The sequence below is a fragment of the Numida meleagris genome, chromosome 1, assembly GCF_002078875.1.
Source record: "Numida meleagris isolate 19003 breed g44 Domestic line chromosome 1, NumMel1.0, whole genome shotgun sequence".
Taxonomy (NCBI): domain Eukaryota; kingdom Metazoa; phylum Chordata; class Aves; order Galliformes; family Numididae; genus Numida; species Numida meleagris.
This window is the reverse complement of record NC_034409.1, coordinates 169,189,146-169,209,128: the sequence shown is the minus strand read 5'-3', so window position 1 is coordinate 169,209,128 and position 19,983 is coordinate 169,189,146. Positions and strand designations below refer to the sequence as shown.

The 19,983-nt window shown below is 36.6% G+C and overlaps 1 protein-coding gene across 2 annotated transcripts in view; it reads left to right on the top strand.

Moving 5' to 3' along the window:
- FREM2 (FRAS1 related extracellular matrix protein 2) overlaps window positions 1-19,983 on the top strand; it is a 119,394-nt gene that overhangs the window by 69,924 nt on the left and 29,487 nt on the right. For both annotated transcript variants that reach the window (XM_021377310.1, XM_021377320.1), the window contains exons 6-11: window positions 288-539; window positions 13,608-13,757; window positions 15,476-15,685; window positions 15,951-16,148; window positions 16,839-17,003; window positions 17,081-17,263. In XM_021377310.1, coding sequence (XP_021232985.1) covers window positions 288-539; window positions 13,608-13,757; window positions 15,476-15,685; window positions 15,951-16,148; window positions 16,839-17,003; window positions 17,081-17,263 — 1,158 coding nt within the window. The remainder of the gene's footprint in view (window positions 1-287; window positions 540-13,607; window positions 13,758-15,475; window positions 15,686-15,950; window positions 16,149-16,838; window positions 17,004-17,080; window positions 17,264-19,983) is intronic.

Genomic DNA, 19,983 nt, shown 5'->3' with positions numbered 1-19,983 from the left:
TCTAGCCCTTACACATTCTCCTTTGTAAGTCTTTGTCTTATGATAGACCATAATGTTCCTTCTGCCTGAAAAGCTGAAAATGAATATGAGGGTTCATATGCCTTCAATGCGTCACATGGTAGAAGCAGTTTGTTCAGGGACCTCAGAAATATAGCCTACTTAGAGATTTCTGCCCATCTTATCATCTAAAATTAAACAGAAAATATAATGAAAATAAAGTTCAGCCTCTGTGAGGTGACCATAATAGCCAGGGTGTGTGTACTGATGCTTTTCCTTTTATGTCACAGGAACAGCAACTGGCACTGCCCCAACCTCTGTGCTGTCTTACTCTGACTACATATCCAGGCCTGAGGATCATAACAGCGTTCTCCGTTTTGACAAAGACGAACGAGAAAAAACATGTCGAGTAGTGATCATAGACGATTCCTTGTATGAAGAGGTTGAGACCTTTGATGTTTTGCTGAGCATGCCGATGGGTGGAAGAATTGGTACAGAATTTGCAAGCACTCGAGTTACCATTGTACCGGACAAGGATGATGGTAAGACAATGTAATAACGTCAAACTCCCACTGCAGGACAGAAACTACAAGTAGATTCCAACTCAAAGCAGCATGTAGAAGCTGGATTTTTGTACTATTCCCATAGTTAAAAAACACGCTCCCATCAAAAGATTTGAAAATAGTATTAGAGACCTAGGGTTTTTCTTTAGTATTTTGTATTGGTGTTTTACGGTTTGAGAAAATCACATGAGCAAACTGAGAATGAGGAGATATCCTTTCCTATTCATCATAGTAACAGGTGTGACCCAAAATATCACTTTGCATGAGCACCTTTATACATGTGATTCTGAGGCTGTGTCCACAAACCCATCAGGCTCATTGATCATTATGCCCTAAAGGGCCAGGTTAGTAGTGAACTAGAAGCCATGTAGCAGTAGCTGTATTCCTCCTGTTATGGGCCTGAATTTAGATTCTGCCTAGAAGAGTCCATGTATACTTCGTATGTCTTTCCAAGAAAGCAAATAATCAAAAGACAGTTGTGTTGCTTTCAATATCCCCTTGGGATGGAAGTGCAAACAGAATAATGTCCTTTGTTTGAGTGGTCAATAGTCCTAATGTATTTCTTTGAAAGAGACATTTCTTGTGAATTAGAGGTCTGTGACTGAGAACAGAAACAGCACACTGCTGATTCATCCACTGCTTTGGAAAGCCTGTGTAAATATTGTTACAGCCTTAAGTCTCTCCTTGCATGTCCCCAGCTTTGGTGTGGCAGCTCTCTAGGAGCAGCAGCAAAACTCTCCCTGCAACATTTTCCCTCATTTATGCATGGAGTTTGGACAGTGACATCTCAACTGTAAATTCTGTGAAAGGAATACTGAGGAGCTGTTTTAGTCCTCTGAGGCCACATATCATCAAATGTGAAACTGTCATATTTCCTAAAGTCTGATGTGAGGGATTACTAAGTATATATAGTACTCTCTGAAAGTATGATGCCAAATGAGACTGTTAATATCAGCACAATGGTTTCTCCCTAGTTGAAGATATAAAAGGTAGCTCTTAAAGGAAGGAAGTTAATACCCTTCTAATTGCATCATAAATACTCAGCCTGTCTGAACCTTCTCATGTGTAATCCTGTAACAAAGGAGACTTTGTTTTCTCTGTGGACCTTCTAAGTAATCAAATAACATGAATGAACACAAGTTTGAAATAATACTTCATGTAAAGTAACAGATCACATATCAAATACAAGCTGAAATAGAAATTTCATGTTTATCTTACTTCGCTGTTGTAACAAATAGTTTTCTTCTGTAGGTTTTTTATATGACAATTCTTTTTTTTTTTTTTTGTTAACAATTTTAGTGATTTCATTAGGATTCACAGTTTGTAGATAGCAGAGCCTAAAATAGTGGAAGAATAGCTATACAAATATTTGTCCATTAATAAGCAAATTATCCAGCCTTGAAGATGTCCTGACCACTTAAAATACATACAGAAAATTTGAGGTAAGGAGAATGTGTCTACAAGGGACTATGAAAAACAGAGGAGAGCTGAAATTAGAGCAGGTAATTCCAATGGGAACCTCAGGGCCTGGGAAGAAACTCTCTTAGATAATGTATTTAGCATTTAGAATAAGATATTGTCACTCATAGGCATACACAGTCATTTTTAACAGTAACCCAGAGTGACTTTGAATAATAGTTAGAAAGAAATCTTTTTTATTTTAATATTTCCAATAGCAAACATGAGAAACAGTTTTGTTTGTGTTCTGTTTTTTACTCCAATATTTCCTGCATTTATGAACACAACTTGCCTCAGTGCTACAAGCTTTTAAACATAGATTATTTAGCAAATATGAATAATTGTACAGAAAATATTAAAAATGCTGTCATGGAGAAGTGCTTAGGACATGAAAATAGGAGAAGATTTTATGTAGCATTGGTTATTATTGCTTCCAGTGCACATAAGTAATTGTAATAAGTTTAAAGATTATGGAGTGTGAAATAAAAAGAACTGTCTTTTCAGTAAAATTTAATAGGGCATACGTAGTAGTCTATGAGCTATATACTGAATTCTGTAGTCAACTTTAGTCTCTTTACTTCACATCTTCTGATACATTATTGTTTGTTTAATGTATATTCTACTTAACAAAGTTTCTTTGGACAGATATGATATCATATTATTAAGCTGTGATTTCTCAAAATACTGTGACTGGATTAAAATTATTCATTGACTGCTTCAGATCAAAAGATACAAACAGCAAAGGTCAAAGTTTACTACTACTACATGAGATCTTTTGTATGGAATCAAGTCAGTACAAGCAACATTACCTTATCTGCTCTGACATTCAATGCAACTAAATTAGAAAACACTCACCTTCAGTACTTATAATAAAGTCTTCTCATTTTATTTCTAGAGAGGGCTCCTAGGGTCTAAGTAAAGTAGCTGAGCTCCTATACCATCATGATAATAAAAGATAAAAGGGCTGTGCTCAACTTTCTACTGAACCAGAGTATATCTGAGAAATTCCTGGCAACTAAATACCTTTAATTAGTGATTACCCAATTGTACTGTTCTGCCAAAGCAAAATCTGAAAAAAAAAAAAAAAATCATAGTATGTAGAACATGTGCAAATATATTAAGAAAAGTTACATTGAGATTGGTGCTGCTGTTGAGACATTTCTTATTTTGGAAGTGGCTTTTCCTCATAGGTTCTTAAGCTGGAGGCAAAGAAAAGGAGTGTTAAGAGATTAAGTTAATGGAATACACAGCATAGTTAGTTGTGCATGGAAATCTTGTGTTGCTACAATTTAAAGAACTGAAAAATAAAAAACAGATCTGTTGGAGTCAGAGATTATAGTAACCATGAAACACTGAGAAAAAAAACATCGAGGGGAAAGACCTATGGAAGATCATCCACTTCTGGGTGGGCAGAAATGTCATTTGATGTTAGCCATCTATACAGTTAGTTAGACATCTCGTTCAAGCAGGTTATGTCAGGATTCTTCTATTGTTAGTGAAAAGAGAGCTATACTCTCTTTTCTCCTAGAACCATCCCATTCTAGGAGAAGTATATCAGCTTTCAGGATCAATCACCTTGGGTACCTGATACACCTGAATACTTGAATTTCTGACAGTAGATATATATCCTACCCTTCAAAATTTATTTTTTCCATTCAACCCAATGTCATAAGCTCTGTTGGTCATTCTATCTTTGTCTTAAAACAGCTTCCACTGTGAAACACCATGAACAACAATGACATACATAGCTATTTCTGATTTGTAAAATCATTCTGAATTTTTTTTGAATATTGGATTACTTATTGAAATTAAATCTCTTTAACACAGACATAGAAATCAAGCAATGTCACAGAAGCCATAGAAACATTTACAGTACAGTAAAAGACTCATCATTAGGCTGACGCAGGTAGAAAACAAAAAAAATTTCCAGACATTTTTAAATCTGAGTGGTAAAATAGTGTCAGTAAGACAGCTTTCTATGTATGGTATATAATAATATATTGTTTGTTTAATGGATTCCTTCGGGAATTTCTGAAGGATTCCATTACAGAGTCACAGAATTGTAGGGGTTGGAAGGGACCTCAAGAGATCATGAGTCCAACCCTCCCACTAAAGCAGGCTCCCTACAGCAGGTCGCACAAGTAGGCATCCAGGTGTGTCTTCAGTATCTCCATAGAAGGAGACTCCACAACCTCTCTGGGCAGCCTGTTCCAGTGCTCTGTTGCCCTTACCTTAAAAAAGTTCTTCTACATGCTAGTACAGAACTTCCTATGTTCAAGTTTTAGGCCATTACCCCTTCTCCTATCGCTGTGCACCACTGAGAAGAACCTGGCCTCATCCATTGGCCTCCCACCTCCCTTTAGATATTTATAAACATTTATGAGATTCCCCTCTCAGTCTTCTTTTCCTCAGGCTGAACAGATCCAGGTCACCCAGCCTTTCCTCATACGGAGGATGCTCCAGGCCCTTTATCATCTTTGTGGTCCTCCACTGGACACTGTCTAGGAGATCCCTAAATGTAGTTCTTCAGCAAGAGAATTGATACCCAGTTCATTAATGTAATTTTTGTTTCTTGAATATACAGGTTGATCACGATGAATGCAAAGATACAAGTTAGTGGCTTAAGGGGAAAATCTAAAGAAGTGAATGCTGAGAAGTGTTTCAGGAGGTATTTAAATTCTCAGGATAAAATCCAGAACAAAACAAGAAAACTTTTTCCATACAAATGCAGATTTGCATTACTAAATCTAGCAGAACCGATTGAGTGAACAACTTGTCTTCATGCCTTTCAAGTATATGGGGTGTGGACAGAAATCCCTGAGGAATTTGAGGTTAGTACATTAGCTGAGAACATACCTAACACACATAGATTGCTGAGAGTCCTGCATAAAGCTTAATTTGCATAGCAGATCGATATTATTCATCCAAGGAAAGAAACATGAGGATGCTGTGAACTCTTCATTCCCCTGGGAAAGCGGAGTCCTAGAGTTTAAGTCTCAGATCCAGAAAACTCATCCCACAGTCTTCCATGGTAAAGCCCTAATCCCCAGGTTCAGCAATGTCATCGTGGAAGCTCTCTATTTTTCCAACAGAAGCTATGATTCTGATGCCATTTCAAGTACATAGACAAAAAAAAAAAGATATTAAACTCTTAGTATTCATCTCAGAATTGAGAGCCTGTGATTTGATTCCAACACTAAGAGTGCTGCTGAATAGTGTGCTACAACTCCGGTACAAGATTCCTCAAATCCTGCAGCAAGACTTGTAGCCAAAAACTCTTTCCTATTCAAATGTCTTGATGGCTGGCTCACTGATTTGGACTCTCTCTTACTTTTTTTTTTCTGTGTTGTGTGAAAATTTTAAGCTTTCAGTTTGTAATCACATTTTGAGACCAGAAGGGAAGAGATGTCGTAAATGCATAGCTCAAAATTTGCAGCTAAGAGTAGAATACTTACAATTATTTTATCACTGGCTTTCTTCCCAAGCAATTCTAATTCCATGCTACTGTACTTAGTGTTGCCATGAGAGCACACAGACTTACTACTTTAGTGGAATTGTTGAAGCCTCATGCTGTTCACAGCAGGAAGTACATTAAATACATTTTTTCCACTTCATTCACATTAGATGGGCAAGCAGCCATTCACATGTCTTCTTCTTGACATTTCTACATCAAGGCTGGGAAGGAAAAGGACTCAGGTTTATGTCAGAGGTTTGCCTATTATTTTCTTTATACCTACTCAGCAGAATTATCACTCAGCAATTTGATAGAAGATGGCACTATGTGGGAGCATTTTTTTGCTGAGTAAACTGGGTGATGGTATGAACTGGTCATGATAATGCAGAAGGCCAGTGTAAGAGGTCAAACAGGACACATGAATTCTTCAGTCTTCTGGAAATTTCCTTCTTGCTGTTTCTCCCCCTACAGGTAATTGAACTTTGGAAATTGATACCCGCTAGCACTTGTCCAACTTGCCAAACGGTCCACATTGGTATTTCCTATCAGTAGCATGAAAAAAGACAGAAACTCAGCACTGCAATCCTATATTATAGATCTATGCTTTGTTTCCCAGTAGGCAAACAGAATAAGCTAATTTTCAGTGTTAGCACTGAGCTGAATTTCCCGCTGATGATAATTAAATATTCTATTAGTAATGTAGTTTGCCAGAGGGACGTCTTTATCTAACAAGGCTATCTGGAATCTCCTTACTTCCACTGGCCCCCGAGGCAGGCATTCAAACTTAAATTGAAGGAGTGCTTGGTAGAGCTTGATAGTTAATATCTGCCTTGTTAATTTGTCCAATTTTAATTACAACCTAAACACCATTGGTAGAGCATGCTTAGTGTTATTTTATGGACTGGAGTCATGATTTGGCCAAGTATACTTTACCTTCCACTAGAGAAGACTAGAATTACAAATTAGTTATTCTTTTGCTCTGTACAGCCATTTTTTAATACTTTCTCTTTTCTATTTTTACAACGCCCATGGATTCAATGCTTCTGGCACTTCTGTGCAGCTTTTAATTTCTTTTGTCTTCTCATGAAGTAAAAGCTGTGTGAAGCCTCCTCTTTCCTTAGTCTCTGGCAAATGGCCAAATTGGCAACCAACCAGGAGGAATAGTGGAAGTCAGACAATTTATGACACATTATACTCCCAGTTTTCTTTACATATAGCTTCTTATTATCATCAGCTCAACAGACTAAAAAATGTTCGATTTATAACGACAGCCTTAAAAATTTTGGAAAGTCGTTGTTATCTATCACAGAAATAAACTGATTTCATATCTTGCAGCAGGACATCTTAAAGAGAGAACTAGGCACATTTGTGATACTTTTCTAGCATCGTCTGTTGCTAGCAGTTTATTATATGTGTATGTATGCATTCACACATTCATTATACATGTATAAATTACAGATGTTGAATTACTCTAATCTTCACCAAGCTCCTTAATGACTTGGTATATTGTCTAACCTCAGGATCTAGGCTCCTTTGATAGGTAGGGATAATAACATAGGATCTCCAGACAGTACGTTGTCACATCTATTTCATGTGACTCCTTTAGGACAGAGGACTCAGCTGCTGGAGAAGCATATCTTTAAGCCTTTGCCACTGCAGGTTCTTTAGCAATTAGCTTAAATATGCATTATTACAGTTTTATGTGAATAATGGTATTTTTTTTCTAAGATAAATCATAACACTATTTAGGTGGATGATGTTACAATATAGTATAAAGTATTCACAGAATGAGTTCATGCAATTTTGTGGTTATGTTTCTTGATATGAGTGTAGATGCGTAAACATGCTTTGAAAGAAGAAAATTCAAAATGTTCTTCTCATAAGCCTTCTGTTTTTGCAAATATACTTATTAAACTAAGACACTTTCTACACATTGCTTTTTCTACAAGATCCAGAAGTAAACTAAATAATTAAAATATGAAAAAAACATTTAGAAATGGCTACATACTATATCTCTATGTAACCTAATTTCTAAGATGCTCAGTTTCTCCTTCCATTTCTGCTTTTAAGAATCCTCATTTGATATCTCATGTATGAATCATAGACTGTTTGCTCCCTCACGCTTGGCCAGCTTGTGAGGTACCTTGCGTGTGGTATATTTAAATACTGTTGCCAAGCCTCCCTATTTATCTGCCTCTCTCTGTTGCAATAATTTCTTCATTATTTGTTATTAATATCATTTTCTGTGCCTCTTTAAAAAAAAATCTGATTTGTTTTAAAAATGGAACGTGTAGAAGAATCTGAATTGCTTTCATGCTCTGTGAGAGGTCTAGACAGTAGAAAAAGTCCTTGTAAAAGTCAGATGGTTGCTGCAGTCAATACTATCACATTTGGATGTGTCCCCAAATTCCAGATATCAGGGTTTACTGGTGATATCCTGAAGGTGCATGCAATGGTTACAACAATACTACTTCTCCTATTAAATATTTTCACTTACAGATGAATAGAAATCATATATTATGTTGTTCATAGCAGTTCTTGATCTTGATTCACTCTTTGCTGAAATTAAGTTGCCTAAATGATTAAGTTCCTTAAAATGAGAGTAATTCAGGGATGAAAGTCCAGTTAATGTATGACATTGCTTTTGTGGATTCAAAAATTTAGAGTGTTTTTGTGGGAAGAAGACTGGATTCAGTAAAGGTACCCTTCATTAAAGTTTGACTTTTCAGATATTATAATGTTTGCAGCTTACTTTAAAGAATCTTTATAGGGTACTAGGCAGTAATGAGCTGTTGAGACAAATGAGAATGCAGACATTATTTGCTTGAGATAATGTTTGTGGCAATTTGGCTGCAACTAGTAATTTTGATTCTGAGGTGAATTTACTTTCTGATTGCAAAAGTTATGACTACAGTGCTAAGAGGATGGATGCTGTTAGGATTGCAGCATATGAATTTGAAAAATAACCTGTCCTGACAACATCAAATAAAAAGCTATTGGCTTTTGCACACTAGGTATCTGATCTAGAATTGAGCTTTGACTGTAATCTTGACCCTTGCTTCTACAGTGTTCAACAAAAATACACAACTTGGTAAATTAATTTCATTGTGGTTAATGCAAGCTCAGTTGCTTGCATAGCTTCAAGTATGTGTAAATAGCTGTAGAGTGCTACCTAGTTTCCAGTGTTAGAGTCCTCTGATAATACAATAATATACACTGTTTAGAATTAATAATCTTTCTAAGCTTTTCTTTTGCTCTCGTTAACATGAGTACATAAGAGAGGCTACAAAGGCTGATATTTACTTCTGTTAAATAGTAAATTTCTTCTATAATTTCATGGAACTCTTGTTCTTAACTAATCTATGTGCAGCTTGTCTAATTCACATTCTGAAGGGTGGAGATTCTTGTGTTTATAGACTAGCCCCAGCTCCATCATTTAATGCTAACCATGAAACTGAATTGCAAGTACGCATTGCATCGCAGTGTATGTGTAATCTGGACTGAACCAGCTCAAGTACAGAAGAATGTGAGCATGCTTGTCTGTTGTTAGGTCTATGCTAATTATCTGTCAACAAACAGGGCTCATTCCTTGGAACTCAGCCCTGCATGTCTAGTGTAGCGTGTCTAGACTGTATGAGAAGAAGCTGGTAAGGTTACAGAGCTCTGTTTTGCACTTCTGTTCCACTACAGATTTTTGCTAGCTCTAGCAACTCATTATGTTCACATCGTAGTCTTGTTTGTACTGTGTATGGAAACCAAGGAGGGAAAAGCTTTTAGAAAGAAAATGTTTAACACCACTGGAAAAGATCAAGCATATGTTCATCTGTAATAACTATTCCAATATCTAAGTATGTCAGAGCGACCAGTCCTGTTTTTTTCAAATATTTCTCTCCTCCTGATTCTGTATATATATATGTATGTATCTCTCACTGAAAATATTAATCACTGAAAATCACATCATTATTAAGGCCTATGCTGGCATAGAAGAGTGTCTTCTTTTGTGTTTGTCCTAACTATCCTGTCTTCCATATTATTTTGTACTGGCTAACCCAAACTGATTGTAGCACCTTGCATACACTCTCTTCTTCTACCATGTTTCTCTAAAGTAGTTTGAAAGGATATCATTTTAAGAACAAAAACTTCCTTAGAAACAAATATTTTCATTCTGTCTCATTAATTTTCTGATATATGTTCAATGATATAAATTTCTCATATATTCATTATGTTCTGATATATGTTTCTGATAATGTTGAAGGACAGACCTATTTCTAACACATGAGAAGCATGTTTGTTTTCCTGTTTGATTACTGCCTTCTTCTGTAGCTGATATACACTCCTGACTGTATAAATACAAAGGCAAGGCAAAGATTTCATTTCTGTGCCAAGAAAACACTGACTAAAGCACCTAGCCTTTTTTTCTGATTATTGTAACTTCATGCCAGGGAAATCTGCGGGTCTGAACAAAAAACTCTTTTAAAAAGTCCTCTTCTTTCTGAAAGAGGAACCATTAAATTTGCAGTAGTCTCTCTCCAGAGTGATTACTGGATTAAAGGTCTTCTGTAAGCGAGCCCACAGTCATTGAGCAGAGTGTTTTCCAGCCATGACCTGAGCGACACAATGCTTCCTCTGTTAGTAGCTTGGCTTTGCTATTCCCCTGGGGAGCTACTAACACAGCTTACAGGAAATGAGCTTACAAAACACTTGTAAGAATCTGTTTCCTAGGATGAGTAACCATACAGAATGTGTCATTCATTGAAGAAACACGCCTCAAAAAGTGTGAAAAACACACTCAGAACTACAAGGCTAGCAAATTTTGCATTTAGGCATTTTTATGTTTGGCTATGACTACATGAACAAATAGGGCATGAGGATTCTTTTTCAGCAACAGTAAAACAAGCATTAACGTAACGTTTAAATAAACCAAAATGTCTTCATCTTTGAAAATTTTAAGTAGATCATCTAAGCTCTGTGTATGGTCAATGAATAGAAGGGAATGCTTCCAGATCTCAGATTAAATCACTGTGATGGCTGATCCATTCCACTTCTCCTCCTTGCTACGCTGGCAAACCTTCTGGAATTGCCTTTGTCCTTAAAAACTGACAGCAAGCAGGCTATGAATGATTACCTCTCACTTAAGTGCTTAAAATGAGGTGGAGTTGAGGCTAGATCAATTCCGGAACTATGAGGACATCAGTATACAGTGAAAAGGATTGTAAGAATGAGATAAAGCTTGGAAAACCATGCTAATCTTTAAAAATACTTGTTTAAGAAAATACATCTATTAGATGTAATGCTTTTTTTTGCTATTTTTTTCTGTTAGTACATTCATAACTATTTGATCTTAGTAGGTGTTCTGTATTTTTAATCCTCTAGAAGTTGAATGAGTATTTGTCCATCTTGAGAATTTTAGAAGATCCATGTAGGTCTGAAATAGCCCTGTAAGTAAAAAACTATAATCAAAATTAATAATAATTGTACAAGGGCTGCTCCAAAAGTAAAGTCTCCTATTTTATTACATTGGCCCACAACATCAGAGGTGGATGTTGATGGTATGGCAGTACAGGTTGAACCTTCTCAAGAGTATTCCATTACATTTTGTCACTGTGTGACAGAGGGGCAGCAGAGGAGCAGTCTGACAAAATGGTGTCTGATATGGACATGCCTATGAAGCAAAAGTGTGTTACTGAATTCCTGTGTGTGAAAAAAGTGACACCCACTGACATTCATTGATGCTTGCTGAACATTTAGGAAGACCAAACAGTGGATGTGAGCACAGTGAGGCAGTAGGGGGTGGGTTTCAGCAGTGACAACAGCAATGTGGAAGACAAGCCACGTTCTGGATGGCCATTCACAACTGTCACACCACAAAATTAAGAGCATCTCAATCAGCTCATCCATCTTAATTGACTAATGGTAGTCACTATGTTGAAAAATAGTGTTTTTTAGCTGAGAATTTTCTCTTTCAAATAGAGTTATTGTGCTCCTTGTATCTGTTGTAGTTTCCATGGAAATAAATAGGAGGCATTACCTATGTAGAAGAATTTCCAGAGAGCATATTGTATTCACCTGAGTATTCAAAATATTTCAGATGAAAGCTTCTTGGTCCCAAATATAAATGCAACCACTGACAACCCAATCTCTGTAGGCAAATAACTTAAGATTGATGTATGTGTCTGTCTTTGTATATGTATACACAGTTAAATACACATCGTGGTGAATAAAAATTTTGAAAGTGGACCTGAAAGTCTTTTTAGCTGCCAAAGCCAGACATTTGCTTAATTTGCCTTTCATTCTGCAAAGGTTGATGACCTTGATAATGTTGAAGCTTGTCTGTGTATCTGCACTGTCATTCAGTAAATACATTCAGTTCCATCAATTTCTTGCAACCAATGAGTCTAGTTTTCCCAGAAGAGAGGCAGTTGCATTTGTTTTCACTGATGTGGAATATTAAGGGATTTGTTTGCTTGGTTTTTAATCATTTATTTTGTTAGTTGTGAAATACAGAAAAAATCTTGAAACCAGAAGATTCTTTTCTCCAACACTTCTAATTTAACTATTGTTTGCAATTCCAGAATACTTCAGAACTCCTATCTTCTCAGATGAATGTTTAGCTTATTAATAACTGAGTAACTGCTTTATATTACTTATTGTTAGTTTCAATTAAAATCCTATCCTACATTGTTCAGTTTTCTGTAAAAAGAAATAAGCAATCTTTAACAGAGGAAATCATTACCAAATGCTATGTAGTCAGTCAGATTGTCCTCAAGTACTTCAGAAGAACTTAGATTTTTTTTTTCTCCAAAACCTTCCTGACAAAATATGTTCACAATATTTTATTTTATTGAGCTTAGCTGTACTCAGAAGCAGATTCCTCAATTAGAAAATGTTCATTCTATAGTAACAGAAATCATAGATACTTCAATATAATATAATAGTGAAAACTGTCTGAGTCGCAGAAATGATAGGCCTAACTTCCCCTTATCATTAAAAAGGCTTTGTGTCTACTCCTTTGGGTAACCTGTACCTTTTCTGTATTAGGCATAGCTCTGTGGAACCATAAATTTTCCAGTCACTACCTTTGAATTTTTCCTGTTTTTCTATGCTGATAAAAGGGAAGAATTCATAATGCCACTAATTAAATTGCTATGATATTTATCAACTCAAATCTAGTTGGCCATATGTTGTATGGTATTTTCCAGCATGTTTGTGGTATCGTAACCTTAATGTTTGTAACAAATTCCCACTAAACAAGAGAAAATTGTGATGAGATAGAAGGCGTATTTGTATAGATTTTCAAACACTGGGGAAAGTAGGTGTGATTTCTGATGTGCAGTAGGAAAACTGAGGCACTGGCTGTGTGTGGCTTACTTTTATGTGTTTGAAATGGGAATGAAAGGATGGCAAAGGGGAGCTTCATCCAAGATGTAGCTGGGCTATGTTTTCATTCCTGTTTCCTTTGTAAAATTGTTGTGGGTGGAAAAGTTGAAGAAGGGAGGAAAAAAATGGAGATAAAAAATCTGTCTGTTAAGTGAGATAAAGCTTCATCTTATTTGCTTTTTGCTCTTCTTTCTTATAAACTCTGGGAGTTAAATATTAAGATAAAAGACTATTCACATTCCAGTCTACATGAAGTAAGATTGATTTTGTTTTAAATGTTAGATATGGGCAAACTACAAATTAAGTATCTGCCTCTTCGGTTAGGTCGAAAACATTTCCAAAGCAGCTCCAGTTATATATCTCGTTCCAGTCTAGTTTCGACAACAGAAATCTGTGAGAACATACTTATTAATCTTTCATTATCTGTATTCACCTTTGTCTGTTTGCACCAAAGTGAAAAATGCAAGGAATTTTCTGGCTTGTGCACAGGACCCGGCTCAAGTAAGTTTAATGAGATAGCAGATTTGTTTTTGCACACAAATTCATACCTAACACACAAAGTTGGAAACTTAGGAGGCAAGGAAAAGAGAACAGTGCTGATGTAACAATCGCTGTCCCAAAATGACCAAATACTTGAAATTAAGCTAAAAATACCTAAGAAAAAGTCTAAAGCTTAAAATGAATATTTTATTTGAATTATTGAATAGAGTGAAGGTCTCTCCTTTGTCTAATGTGAATTGTGATTACTCTTTCACCAGAACCAGCATTCTATTTTGGAAATGATGAATACTATGTTGATGAGAGTGCTGGCTATGTTGAGGTACGTGTTTGGAGGACAGGAACTGATTTGTCTAAAGCTGCCTCTGTTACAGTGAGGTCTCGCAAATCTGAATCAAGAACTGCAGAAGGTAAGTTACTGTTTTAGTCTTGTTTCATAATACATCTCAACAACAAATTCTACTACATTTGGTCTTATTTTATTTACATTCAGCTACGTAAGATGAAATTTACATGTCTCAGCAAATCTCTCTTATTAGAACAAATTAAGTACTTACAGAATTTGCTCTCAAACAAACAGGAGTAAGAGCAACTTCAAGGTCCAGAAATGAGAAAAATCTCTTCAAATATTCGTATAAAACACTGTCCCACAAAGGCACTTGGTTATTGTCTCAGCAGCATATTCTAGACACAGGCTTATAGCCCCTGTCAACATGCACAGTTTGCTCCTGTTACTCTTTCTGTAGACAGTGAGAAATTATCTAGAATCCCATTTAGTAGGATGATTGCTACAGCTGTGTGGTTCAGTGGTGCTTTGATAGAATCTTTGTCTGCAGAATCCAATTTGAGTGTACATTAGTATTTTCACAAACTGATATTTGAGACAACCATTAACAGACTTCATAAAAAGAGCAGCTATCTTCCATAGATGCTTATCGTTAGCATAACTGGAGAGTAGAGTTCATCTTTTCAACTAATTTCTAGTGAGGTAAAGTTGTGTGAAACCTGTACATTGCTCAGTAGCAATGCGGAGAATCTGAGCATTCACCTCTAGCAAGTCTTTCCACATTCCTTCTTATGAAAAAGGAAATTATGTTGTCTAAAAAGAATATATGCTTCATACTCTGGCATCTCAGCCTAGAGGCCGAGGTCTGGGTTGAGCAACAAGGACTCTAGGCCCATGTGATGATGGCCTTTAAGCTCACCATATTTGTCACATTCACGTAATGCCAAACGCCATTTTAATTTCAGTGAAACTGCTTTCCCCAAAGCTTTGTGTCAAACAGCTGTGCTGCTGCTTAATCACCCTAAAAATTAGTATTAAAATTTAGTCTTTTTCTAAAGATCTAGATACCCTTAATGGTTTGATTCTCATATATAGTGTTACGTTTTGTTCCGTATTTTGTTTTGTTTCATTCCTTCTCATTGGTTTGTTGTCTGTTGGCTTGCTTTACTTAAAACAAACAACGATTGGGCTTGATGATTTTAGGGGTCTTTTCCAATCTAAACGATAATATGATTCCATGAAAACAAAACAAAACATAAAAGCAAGCAAAATCAGATCAGTCTGTCTGTAACTGTAGAAGGTGACAAACCCCACCTGACATGGTTTAGGCAGAATTTGATTTTTTCAGTTTCCTTTCATTCTGTTTTACATATCACCTTTGAACAGCACTGCTTCCTTACACTCAGCTCACTGCCTTTTTTTCCTTTCCTGTTTACATTAGTCTCCAGACTTCAAAATTCATTACAGATTTATATGAATTGTCTTTCCAAAAGACTCTGCTTCATCCTAGAATCTTTCAGATTTCTGTGCTTACTTTCAGTTCTTATTTTCTACAAACTATATTGATTGTAGTGGAATAACTTTTAGTTTACAAGAGAAAAGAATCAGGCCAGGTTTGTGACTTGTACCACTAAACAAAAAGTGACACTGTCAACTTAAATGGTGAAGAGATACTTCTGCTTTACATGGCAGCCAACATTTGACAAAAATTGAAATCGCATTTAAAGAAAAAACAGATTTAATCAAAATTAACTGTCTAGTGTTATACATTTTAGATATTTTTATTTTTAATTACATGTAATACTGTCTATTTATTTATTTTAATCCCTTTTCCACTGGTAGCTGGAATAGATTATGTAGGTATCAGTCGTAATTTGGATTTTGCCCCTGGAGTCAGTATGCAGACATTTCGTGTGGTAATTCTGGATGACCTTGGACAACCAGTGTTAGAAGGAACTGAGAAGTTTGAGCTTGTTCTAAGAATGCCTATGAATGCTGCCCTTGGAGAACCCAACAAGGCCACCATCTTCATCAATGACTCAGTCTCTGATTGTGAGTTAATTTCTTGTACCCCTTCACATTTTTACAAGAGGTGGATGGCTGTTATACACAGACAGCACATGTCCTTTTGGATCATATACCAAAGCCAGTGAATCTACACCTTTCAGCTGCAGACAATTTGTTATGTCAGTTGCTGGGTAGCAGCATATGTTATAAACATGGTGCAATACAGCACAACAAAATTTGTAGTAGGGGAGCAAAGATCTGAATTTCTGCAATTATACTTTACACATGCTTTTTATGTTTCTCTGCACAGTGCCTAAGATGCAGTTTAAAGAACCTGTATATGTAGTCAATGAAGATGATGGACAGATTTCTGCCATGATATACAGGAGCGGGGATATCCAATACACATCAACTGTGAGATGTTATACAAGGCAAGGTTCAGCTCAGGTAATGATCGACTTTGAAGAACGTCCTAATACTGATAGTTCCATCATCACATTCCTTCCTGGTAAGCTCTTGATCCTATTTTGGAAGTCTTTAGTCTACTATGTTTTGGTTTGGTTTGGTTTCTTTAATTTTAGTTTTAAGTCTCTTCTTACAAACTAATGCCAAAAAGACTGCTCTGCTCTGGAAAACTAAATTCAAATTGAGCATTTTGTAGCTCCAGAGAATTTTTTAAGGAGATATTAATTGCCATTTGAAACCAATGGGAATTTTAAAGACATAAAAATGGAATAATGTAAGTGAAGGTGCACACAACTGGGGAGTATCTCAAAATATGCTTCCAATTCTTGAAATCCAAAAATTCCAGGATAAAATTACCTTTAGTATTACTGAAAGTTTCTATTGTACTGTTTCCTTGTGCAAGTATTTGATTTTGAAATAACGCACTGTGGGTGAGGTCACTGAAAAGAAGTATAGAGATAAAACAAAAGGAACAATGCATGTGAAGTGGATATACAAAAGATAAACTTGTCTTAGAGAAATCCCAAAAGAGAGGGTCCCATTAAAACAGTTGTAATGAGTACTCATTCTGCTTTCACTACTATTGCTCATTAACTTGTATGATATCAAAATACTGAGGTGGGTGCCTTGGCTAGCAGAAGTATCCTGTTGCTCCTTCAGCTTGAAGAAAAGTGCTGTTATAGAGCAAAGAACACCTAAGTTCTGCATGATATTACCTTCAGAATGATTGCAGGTGAGACTGAGAAGCCTTGCACACTGGTGCTTATGGATGACACTTTTCATGAAGAAGATGAAGAACTACGTCTGGTTCTTGGCACCCCAAGAAGTGATTCGTCCTTTGGTGCCTCTATTGGAGAACAAAATGAGACCTTGATAAAGATTAAAGATGATGCAGACAGTAAGAAATTATTTGATTTTTATTGGCTTTTGGAAGTCAATTAGTGTGCTCTAAATGTATTTTTCCTATAATTATAGAGGCTGTTATTAAATTCGGTGAGACCAAATTTAGCGTGAGTGAACCAAAGGACACAAGACAGGTAGCAGTTGTAAAAATCCCAGTGTTTCGTCTGGGAGACACGTCCAAGGTTTCTGTTGTGAGAGTTCATACAAAGGATGGATCTGCTATTTCTGGAGAGGACTATCACCCTATATCAGAAGGTAAGGTCAATCAGATGTTTATCACATCCTATTATTTGCTGGATTATTATTATGTATTATAATTTTTAACATTATAATATAATGTTTGAACAATCAAATAACTTCATTAATAGAATACTTGGCACAACCACATCCATTCATAGCTTTTGCTGTTCAGATACAATATGGACATAATCCAATGTGGTATACAAAAGTCAAATTTCTCTTGGAATGCTAGGTATCTATGAAGACATTTACAAAATAATGGTTACTCTCTTGAAGACATCTCTTGCTTGAATAACTGTGGGAAAAATGTTTGAATGCCTTCTTAGGAACATTTGTGTATTACCATTACTCTGCAGAAGCATTTAATCATAGATTGCGGAGTTGTTTTTTAAGCAACTCAGTAAGTTAATGGTTTACTGCTCTATCTAGGAATGAATATCTATTTCTATTTTTTTTGTTCTACTTTCATAATATTTAATATTTCTTTCTGTATCTCTACAATTCACTGCCCACTGCTCCTTTCAGTGATGAATGAGGAGAGAAGTTGTGAAATAGAATGATAAATTTCATAGCTGATAAGCTTCTTTCTGTTAGTAGCCCACCTACGTGTTTGTTGGATAACTAACAGAATTCATAGCACCATAGATTTTCTGTCTTTTATAGTTAATACATGATATTAATCTGTGTCTTAAGACTCAGCTTTCCTTGCTGGAGTGTTTTCACGGTTTGGGATAAACTGTTTTGGTGTCCAGGCCAGCTGCAAGATGGGACTTATTTCTGAACTGCAACCACAACATTGGGCCATCTTCAAATTCCACAGAAGGAGATGCATTTCTCACTAGTGATCTTTGAAGAGCAAAAATGTTAGTAATTAAAAAAATTATCAGCCTGGATGTTGCTAATGTCAGCCACTTTATCTCCTGCATTTCAGTCTTGCTCTCTCCTCCCGAAAGCCACAGGAATTTTTAATGTCAGCTGACACTGGCGCTATAAGTATTAACTTATGCCTTCCAGTTTTGCTTCACTGGTCACTCCCTTTCACTCCTTATTGTCTATGCCTTATTTCCCATACGTACTCCAGCTTCCATCCACTGCTGCTTTTTGTGCCTGTCCCTTTAGAATAGGGTCGTGTTTCAATATATTAATTAGAAAGTTACTTTCTGTAAGGCTTTTATTTTCTTCTGGTCTTCAATTTCTGTTGGCAATTTCTGTGCCATCAGCACTTAGTTTTACATCCTTTAAATAATAAAGATTGTAGAAATCACAGAATCACAGAATGATTGATGTTGGCGGAGACCTCTTGAGGTCACCTGGCTTAGCCCCTGCCCCAGCAGGGACACCCAGAGCAGGGTGCCCAGGGCCACATCCAGGCGGCTCTGGGAGATCCCCAAGGAGGAGACCCCACAGCCTCTGGGCAGCCTGTGCCAGTGCTCCATCACCCACACAGCACAAAAGTGCTCCTGGTGTTCGTAGGGAACCTCCTGTGCTCCAGTTTGTGCCCGTGGCCTCTGATCCTGACACTGGGCTCCAGTGAAATGAGCCTGACTCTCAGTGCATCCTCCCTTCAGGTATTTGTGAACACAGGTTCAACATGAGCCAGCAATGTGCCCTTGCAGCCAAGAGCAGAAACCACATTTTGTGATGCCTTAAACACACTATAGCCATCCAGTAAGAAGAATTGAGTCTCCCACTAAATTTTGAATTAGTGCGTCCTCCTCTTGAATATTGTGTGCAATTGTAAGCTTCACGATATGAGAAGGATGTTAAGGTACCAGATCTGGAGGTATGTCCTATGAGGTGAGGATACTTGGGAGAAGAGAAGGCCGAGAGGTGACCTCATTGCTCTCTGCATCTCTCTAAGAAGGGGAAGTAGAAGGAGGTGCTGGGCTCTGCTCCCTGGGAACCAATGGCAAGGCATGTGGGAATGGTACAAAGCTGTGCCACAGGAGGATCAGACTGAGCATTAGGAAACATTTCTTTACTGTAAGGTGGTCAAACACTGGGACAGGCTTCCTAGTAAGGTGGCTGATGACCCACACCTGTCAGTGTGCAACAGGAATTTGGATAATGCCCTCATTAATATGCTTTAATTTTTGGCTAAGCCTGAAATGGTCAGGCAGTTGGACTTAATGATCTTTGAGCAGAGCTATGCTATTTTATTCTATTCTGTTCTACACTGATAAGCTCCTCCCAAGCCTATGAAAAGATCACTTCTCTTGAAATGTGTGTACTTTTTAGTATGTCTCACCCATTCCATACAAAATGTTAAATACTTTCTGTAGTTTTGCATCCCCTTGCTGATACAGAGTTCACTTCTACCTCTGAGAGCTAAGATTGAACTTTTCATCCACCATGACCTCAGAAGTTTTTTCAGAGACAATGCTTTTTAATATAAAGTACTTTTTTTTATATATATAACTCTGATTTTGTGCCTTATTTTTGGTTCTAGCATTGTATTAAAATGCATTTTGTTTGAGTAAACCCGGACAATACTTTTCATTTAGAATTCTTAAGTCTTTAGGTCATTCACATATGTTGCCAACAGTAGTGGAATAATTAGTCCCAGATCACTTCCAGAATATAAAGTTCAATTATACTAAATCCTGGTCTCGCAGATCTCTTTTTGTGATGACAGTTCCTCATTGTCAGTGAAATCTCTGTGTATTCACTGCTATTCATTATTATTTTTAGCATCAAATAGATTAAACTAAATACACTCATATGAACATCTGTAA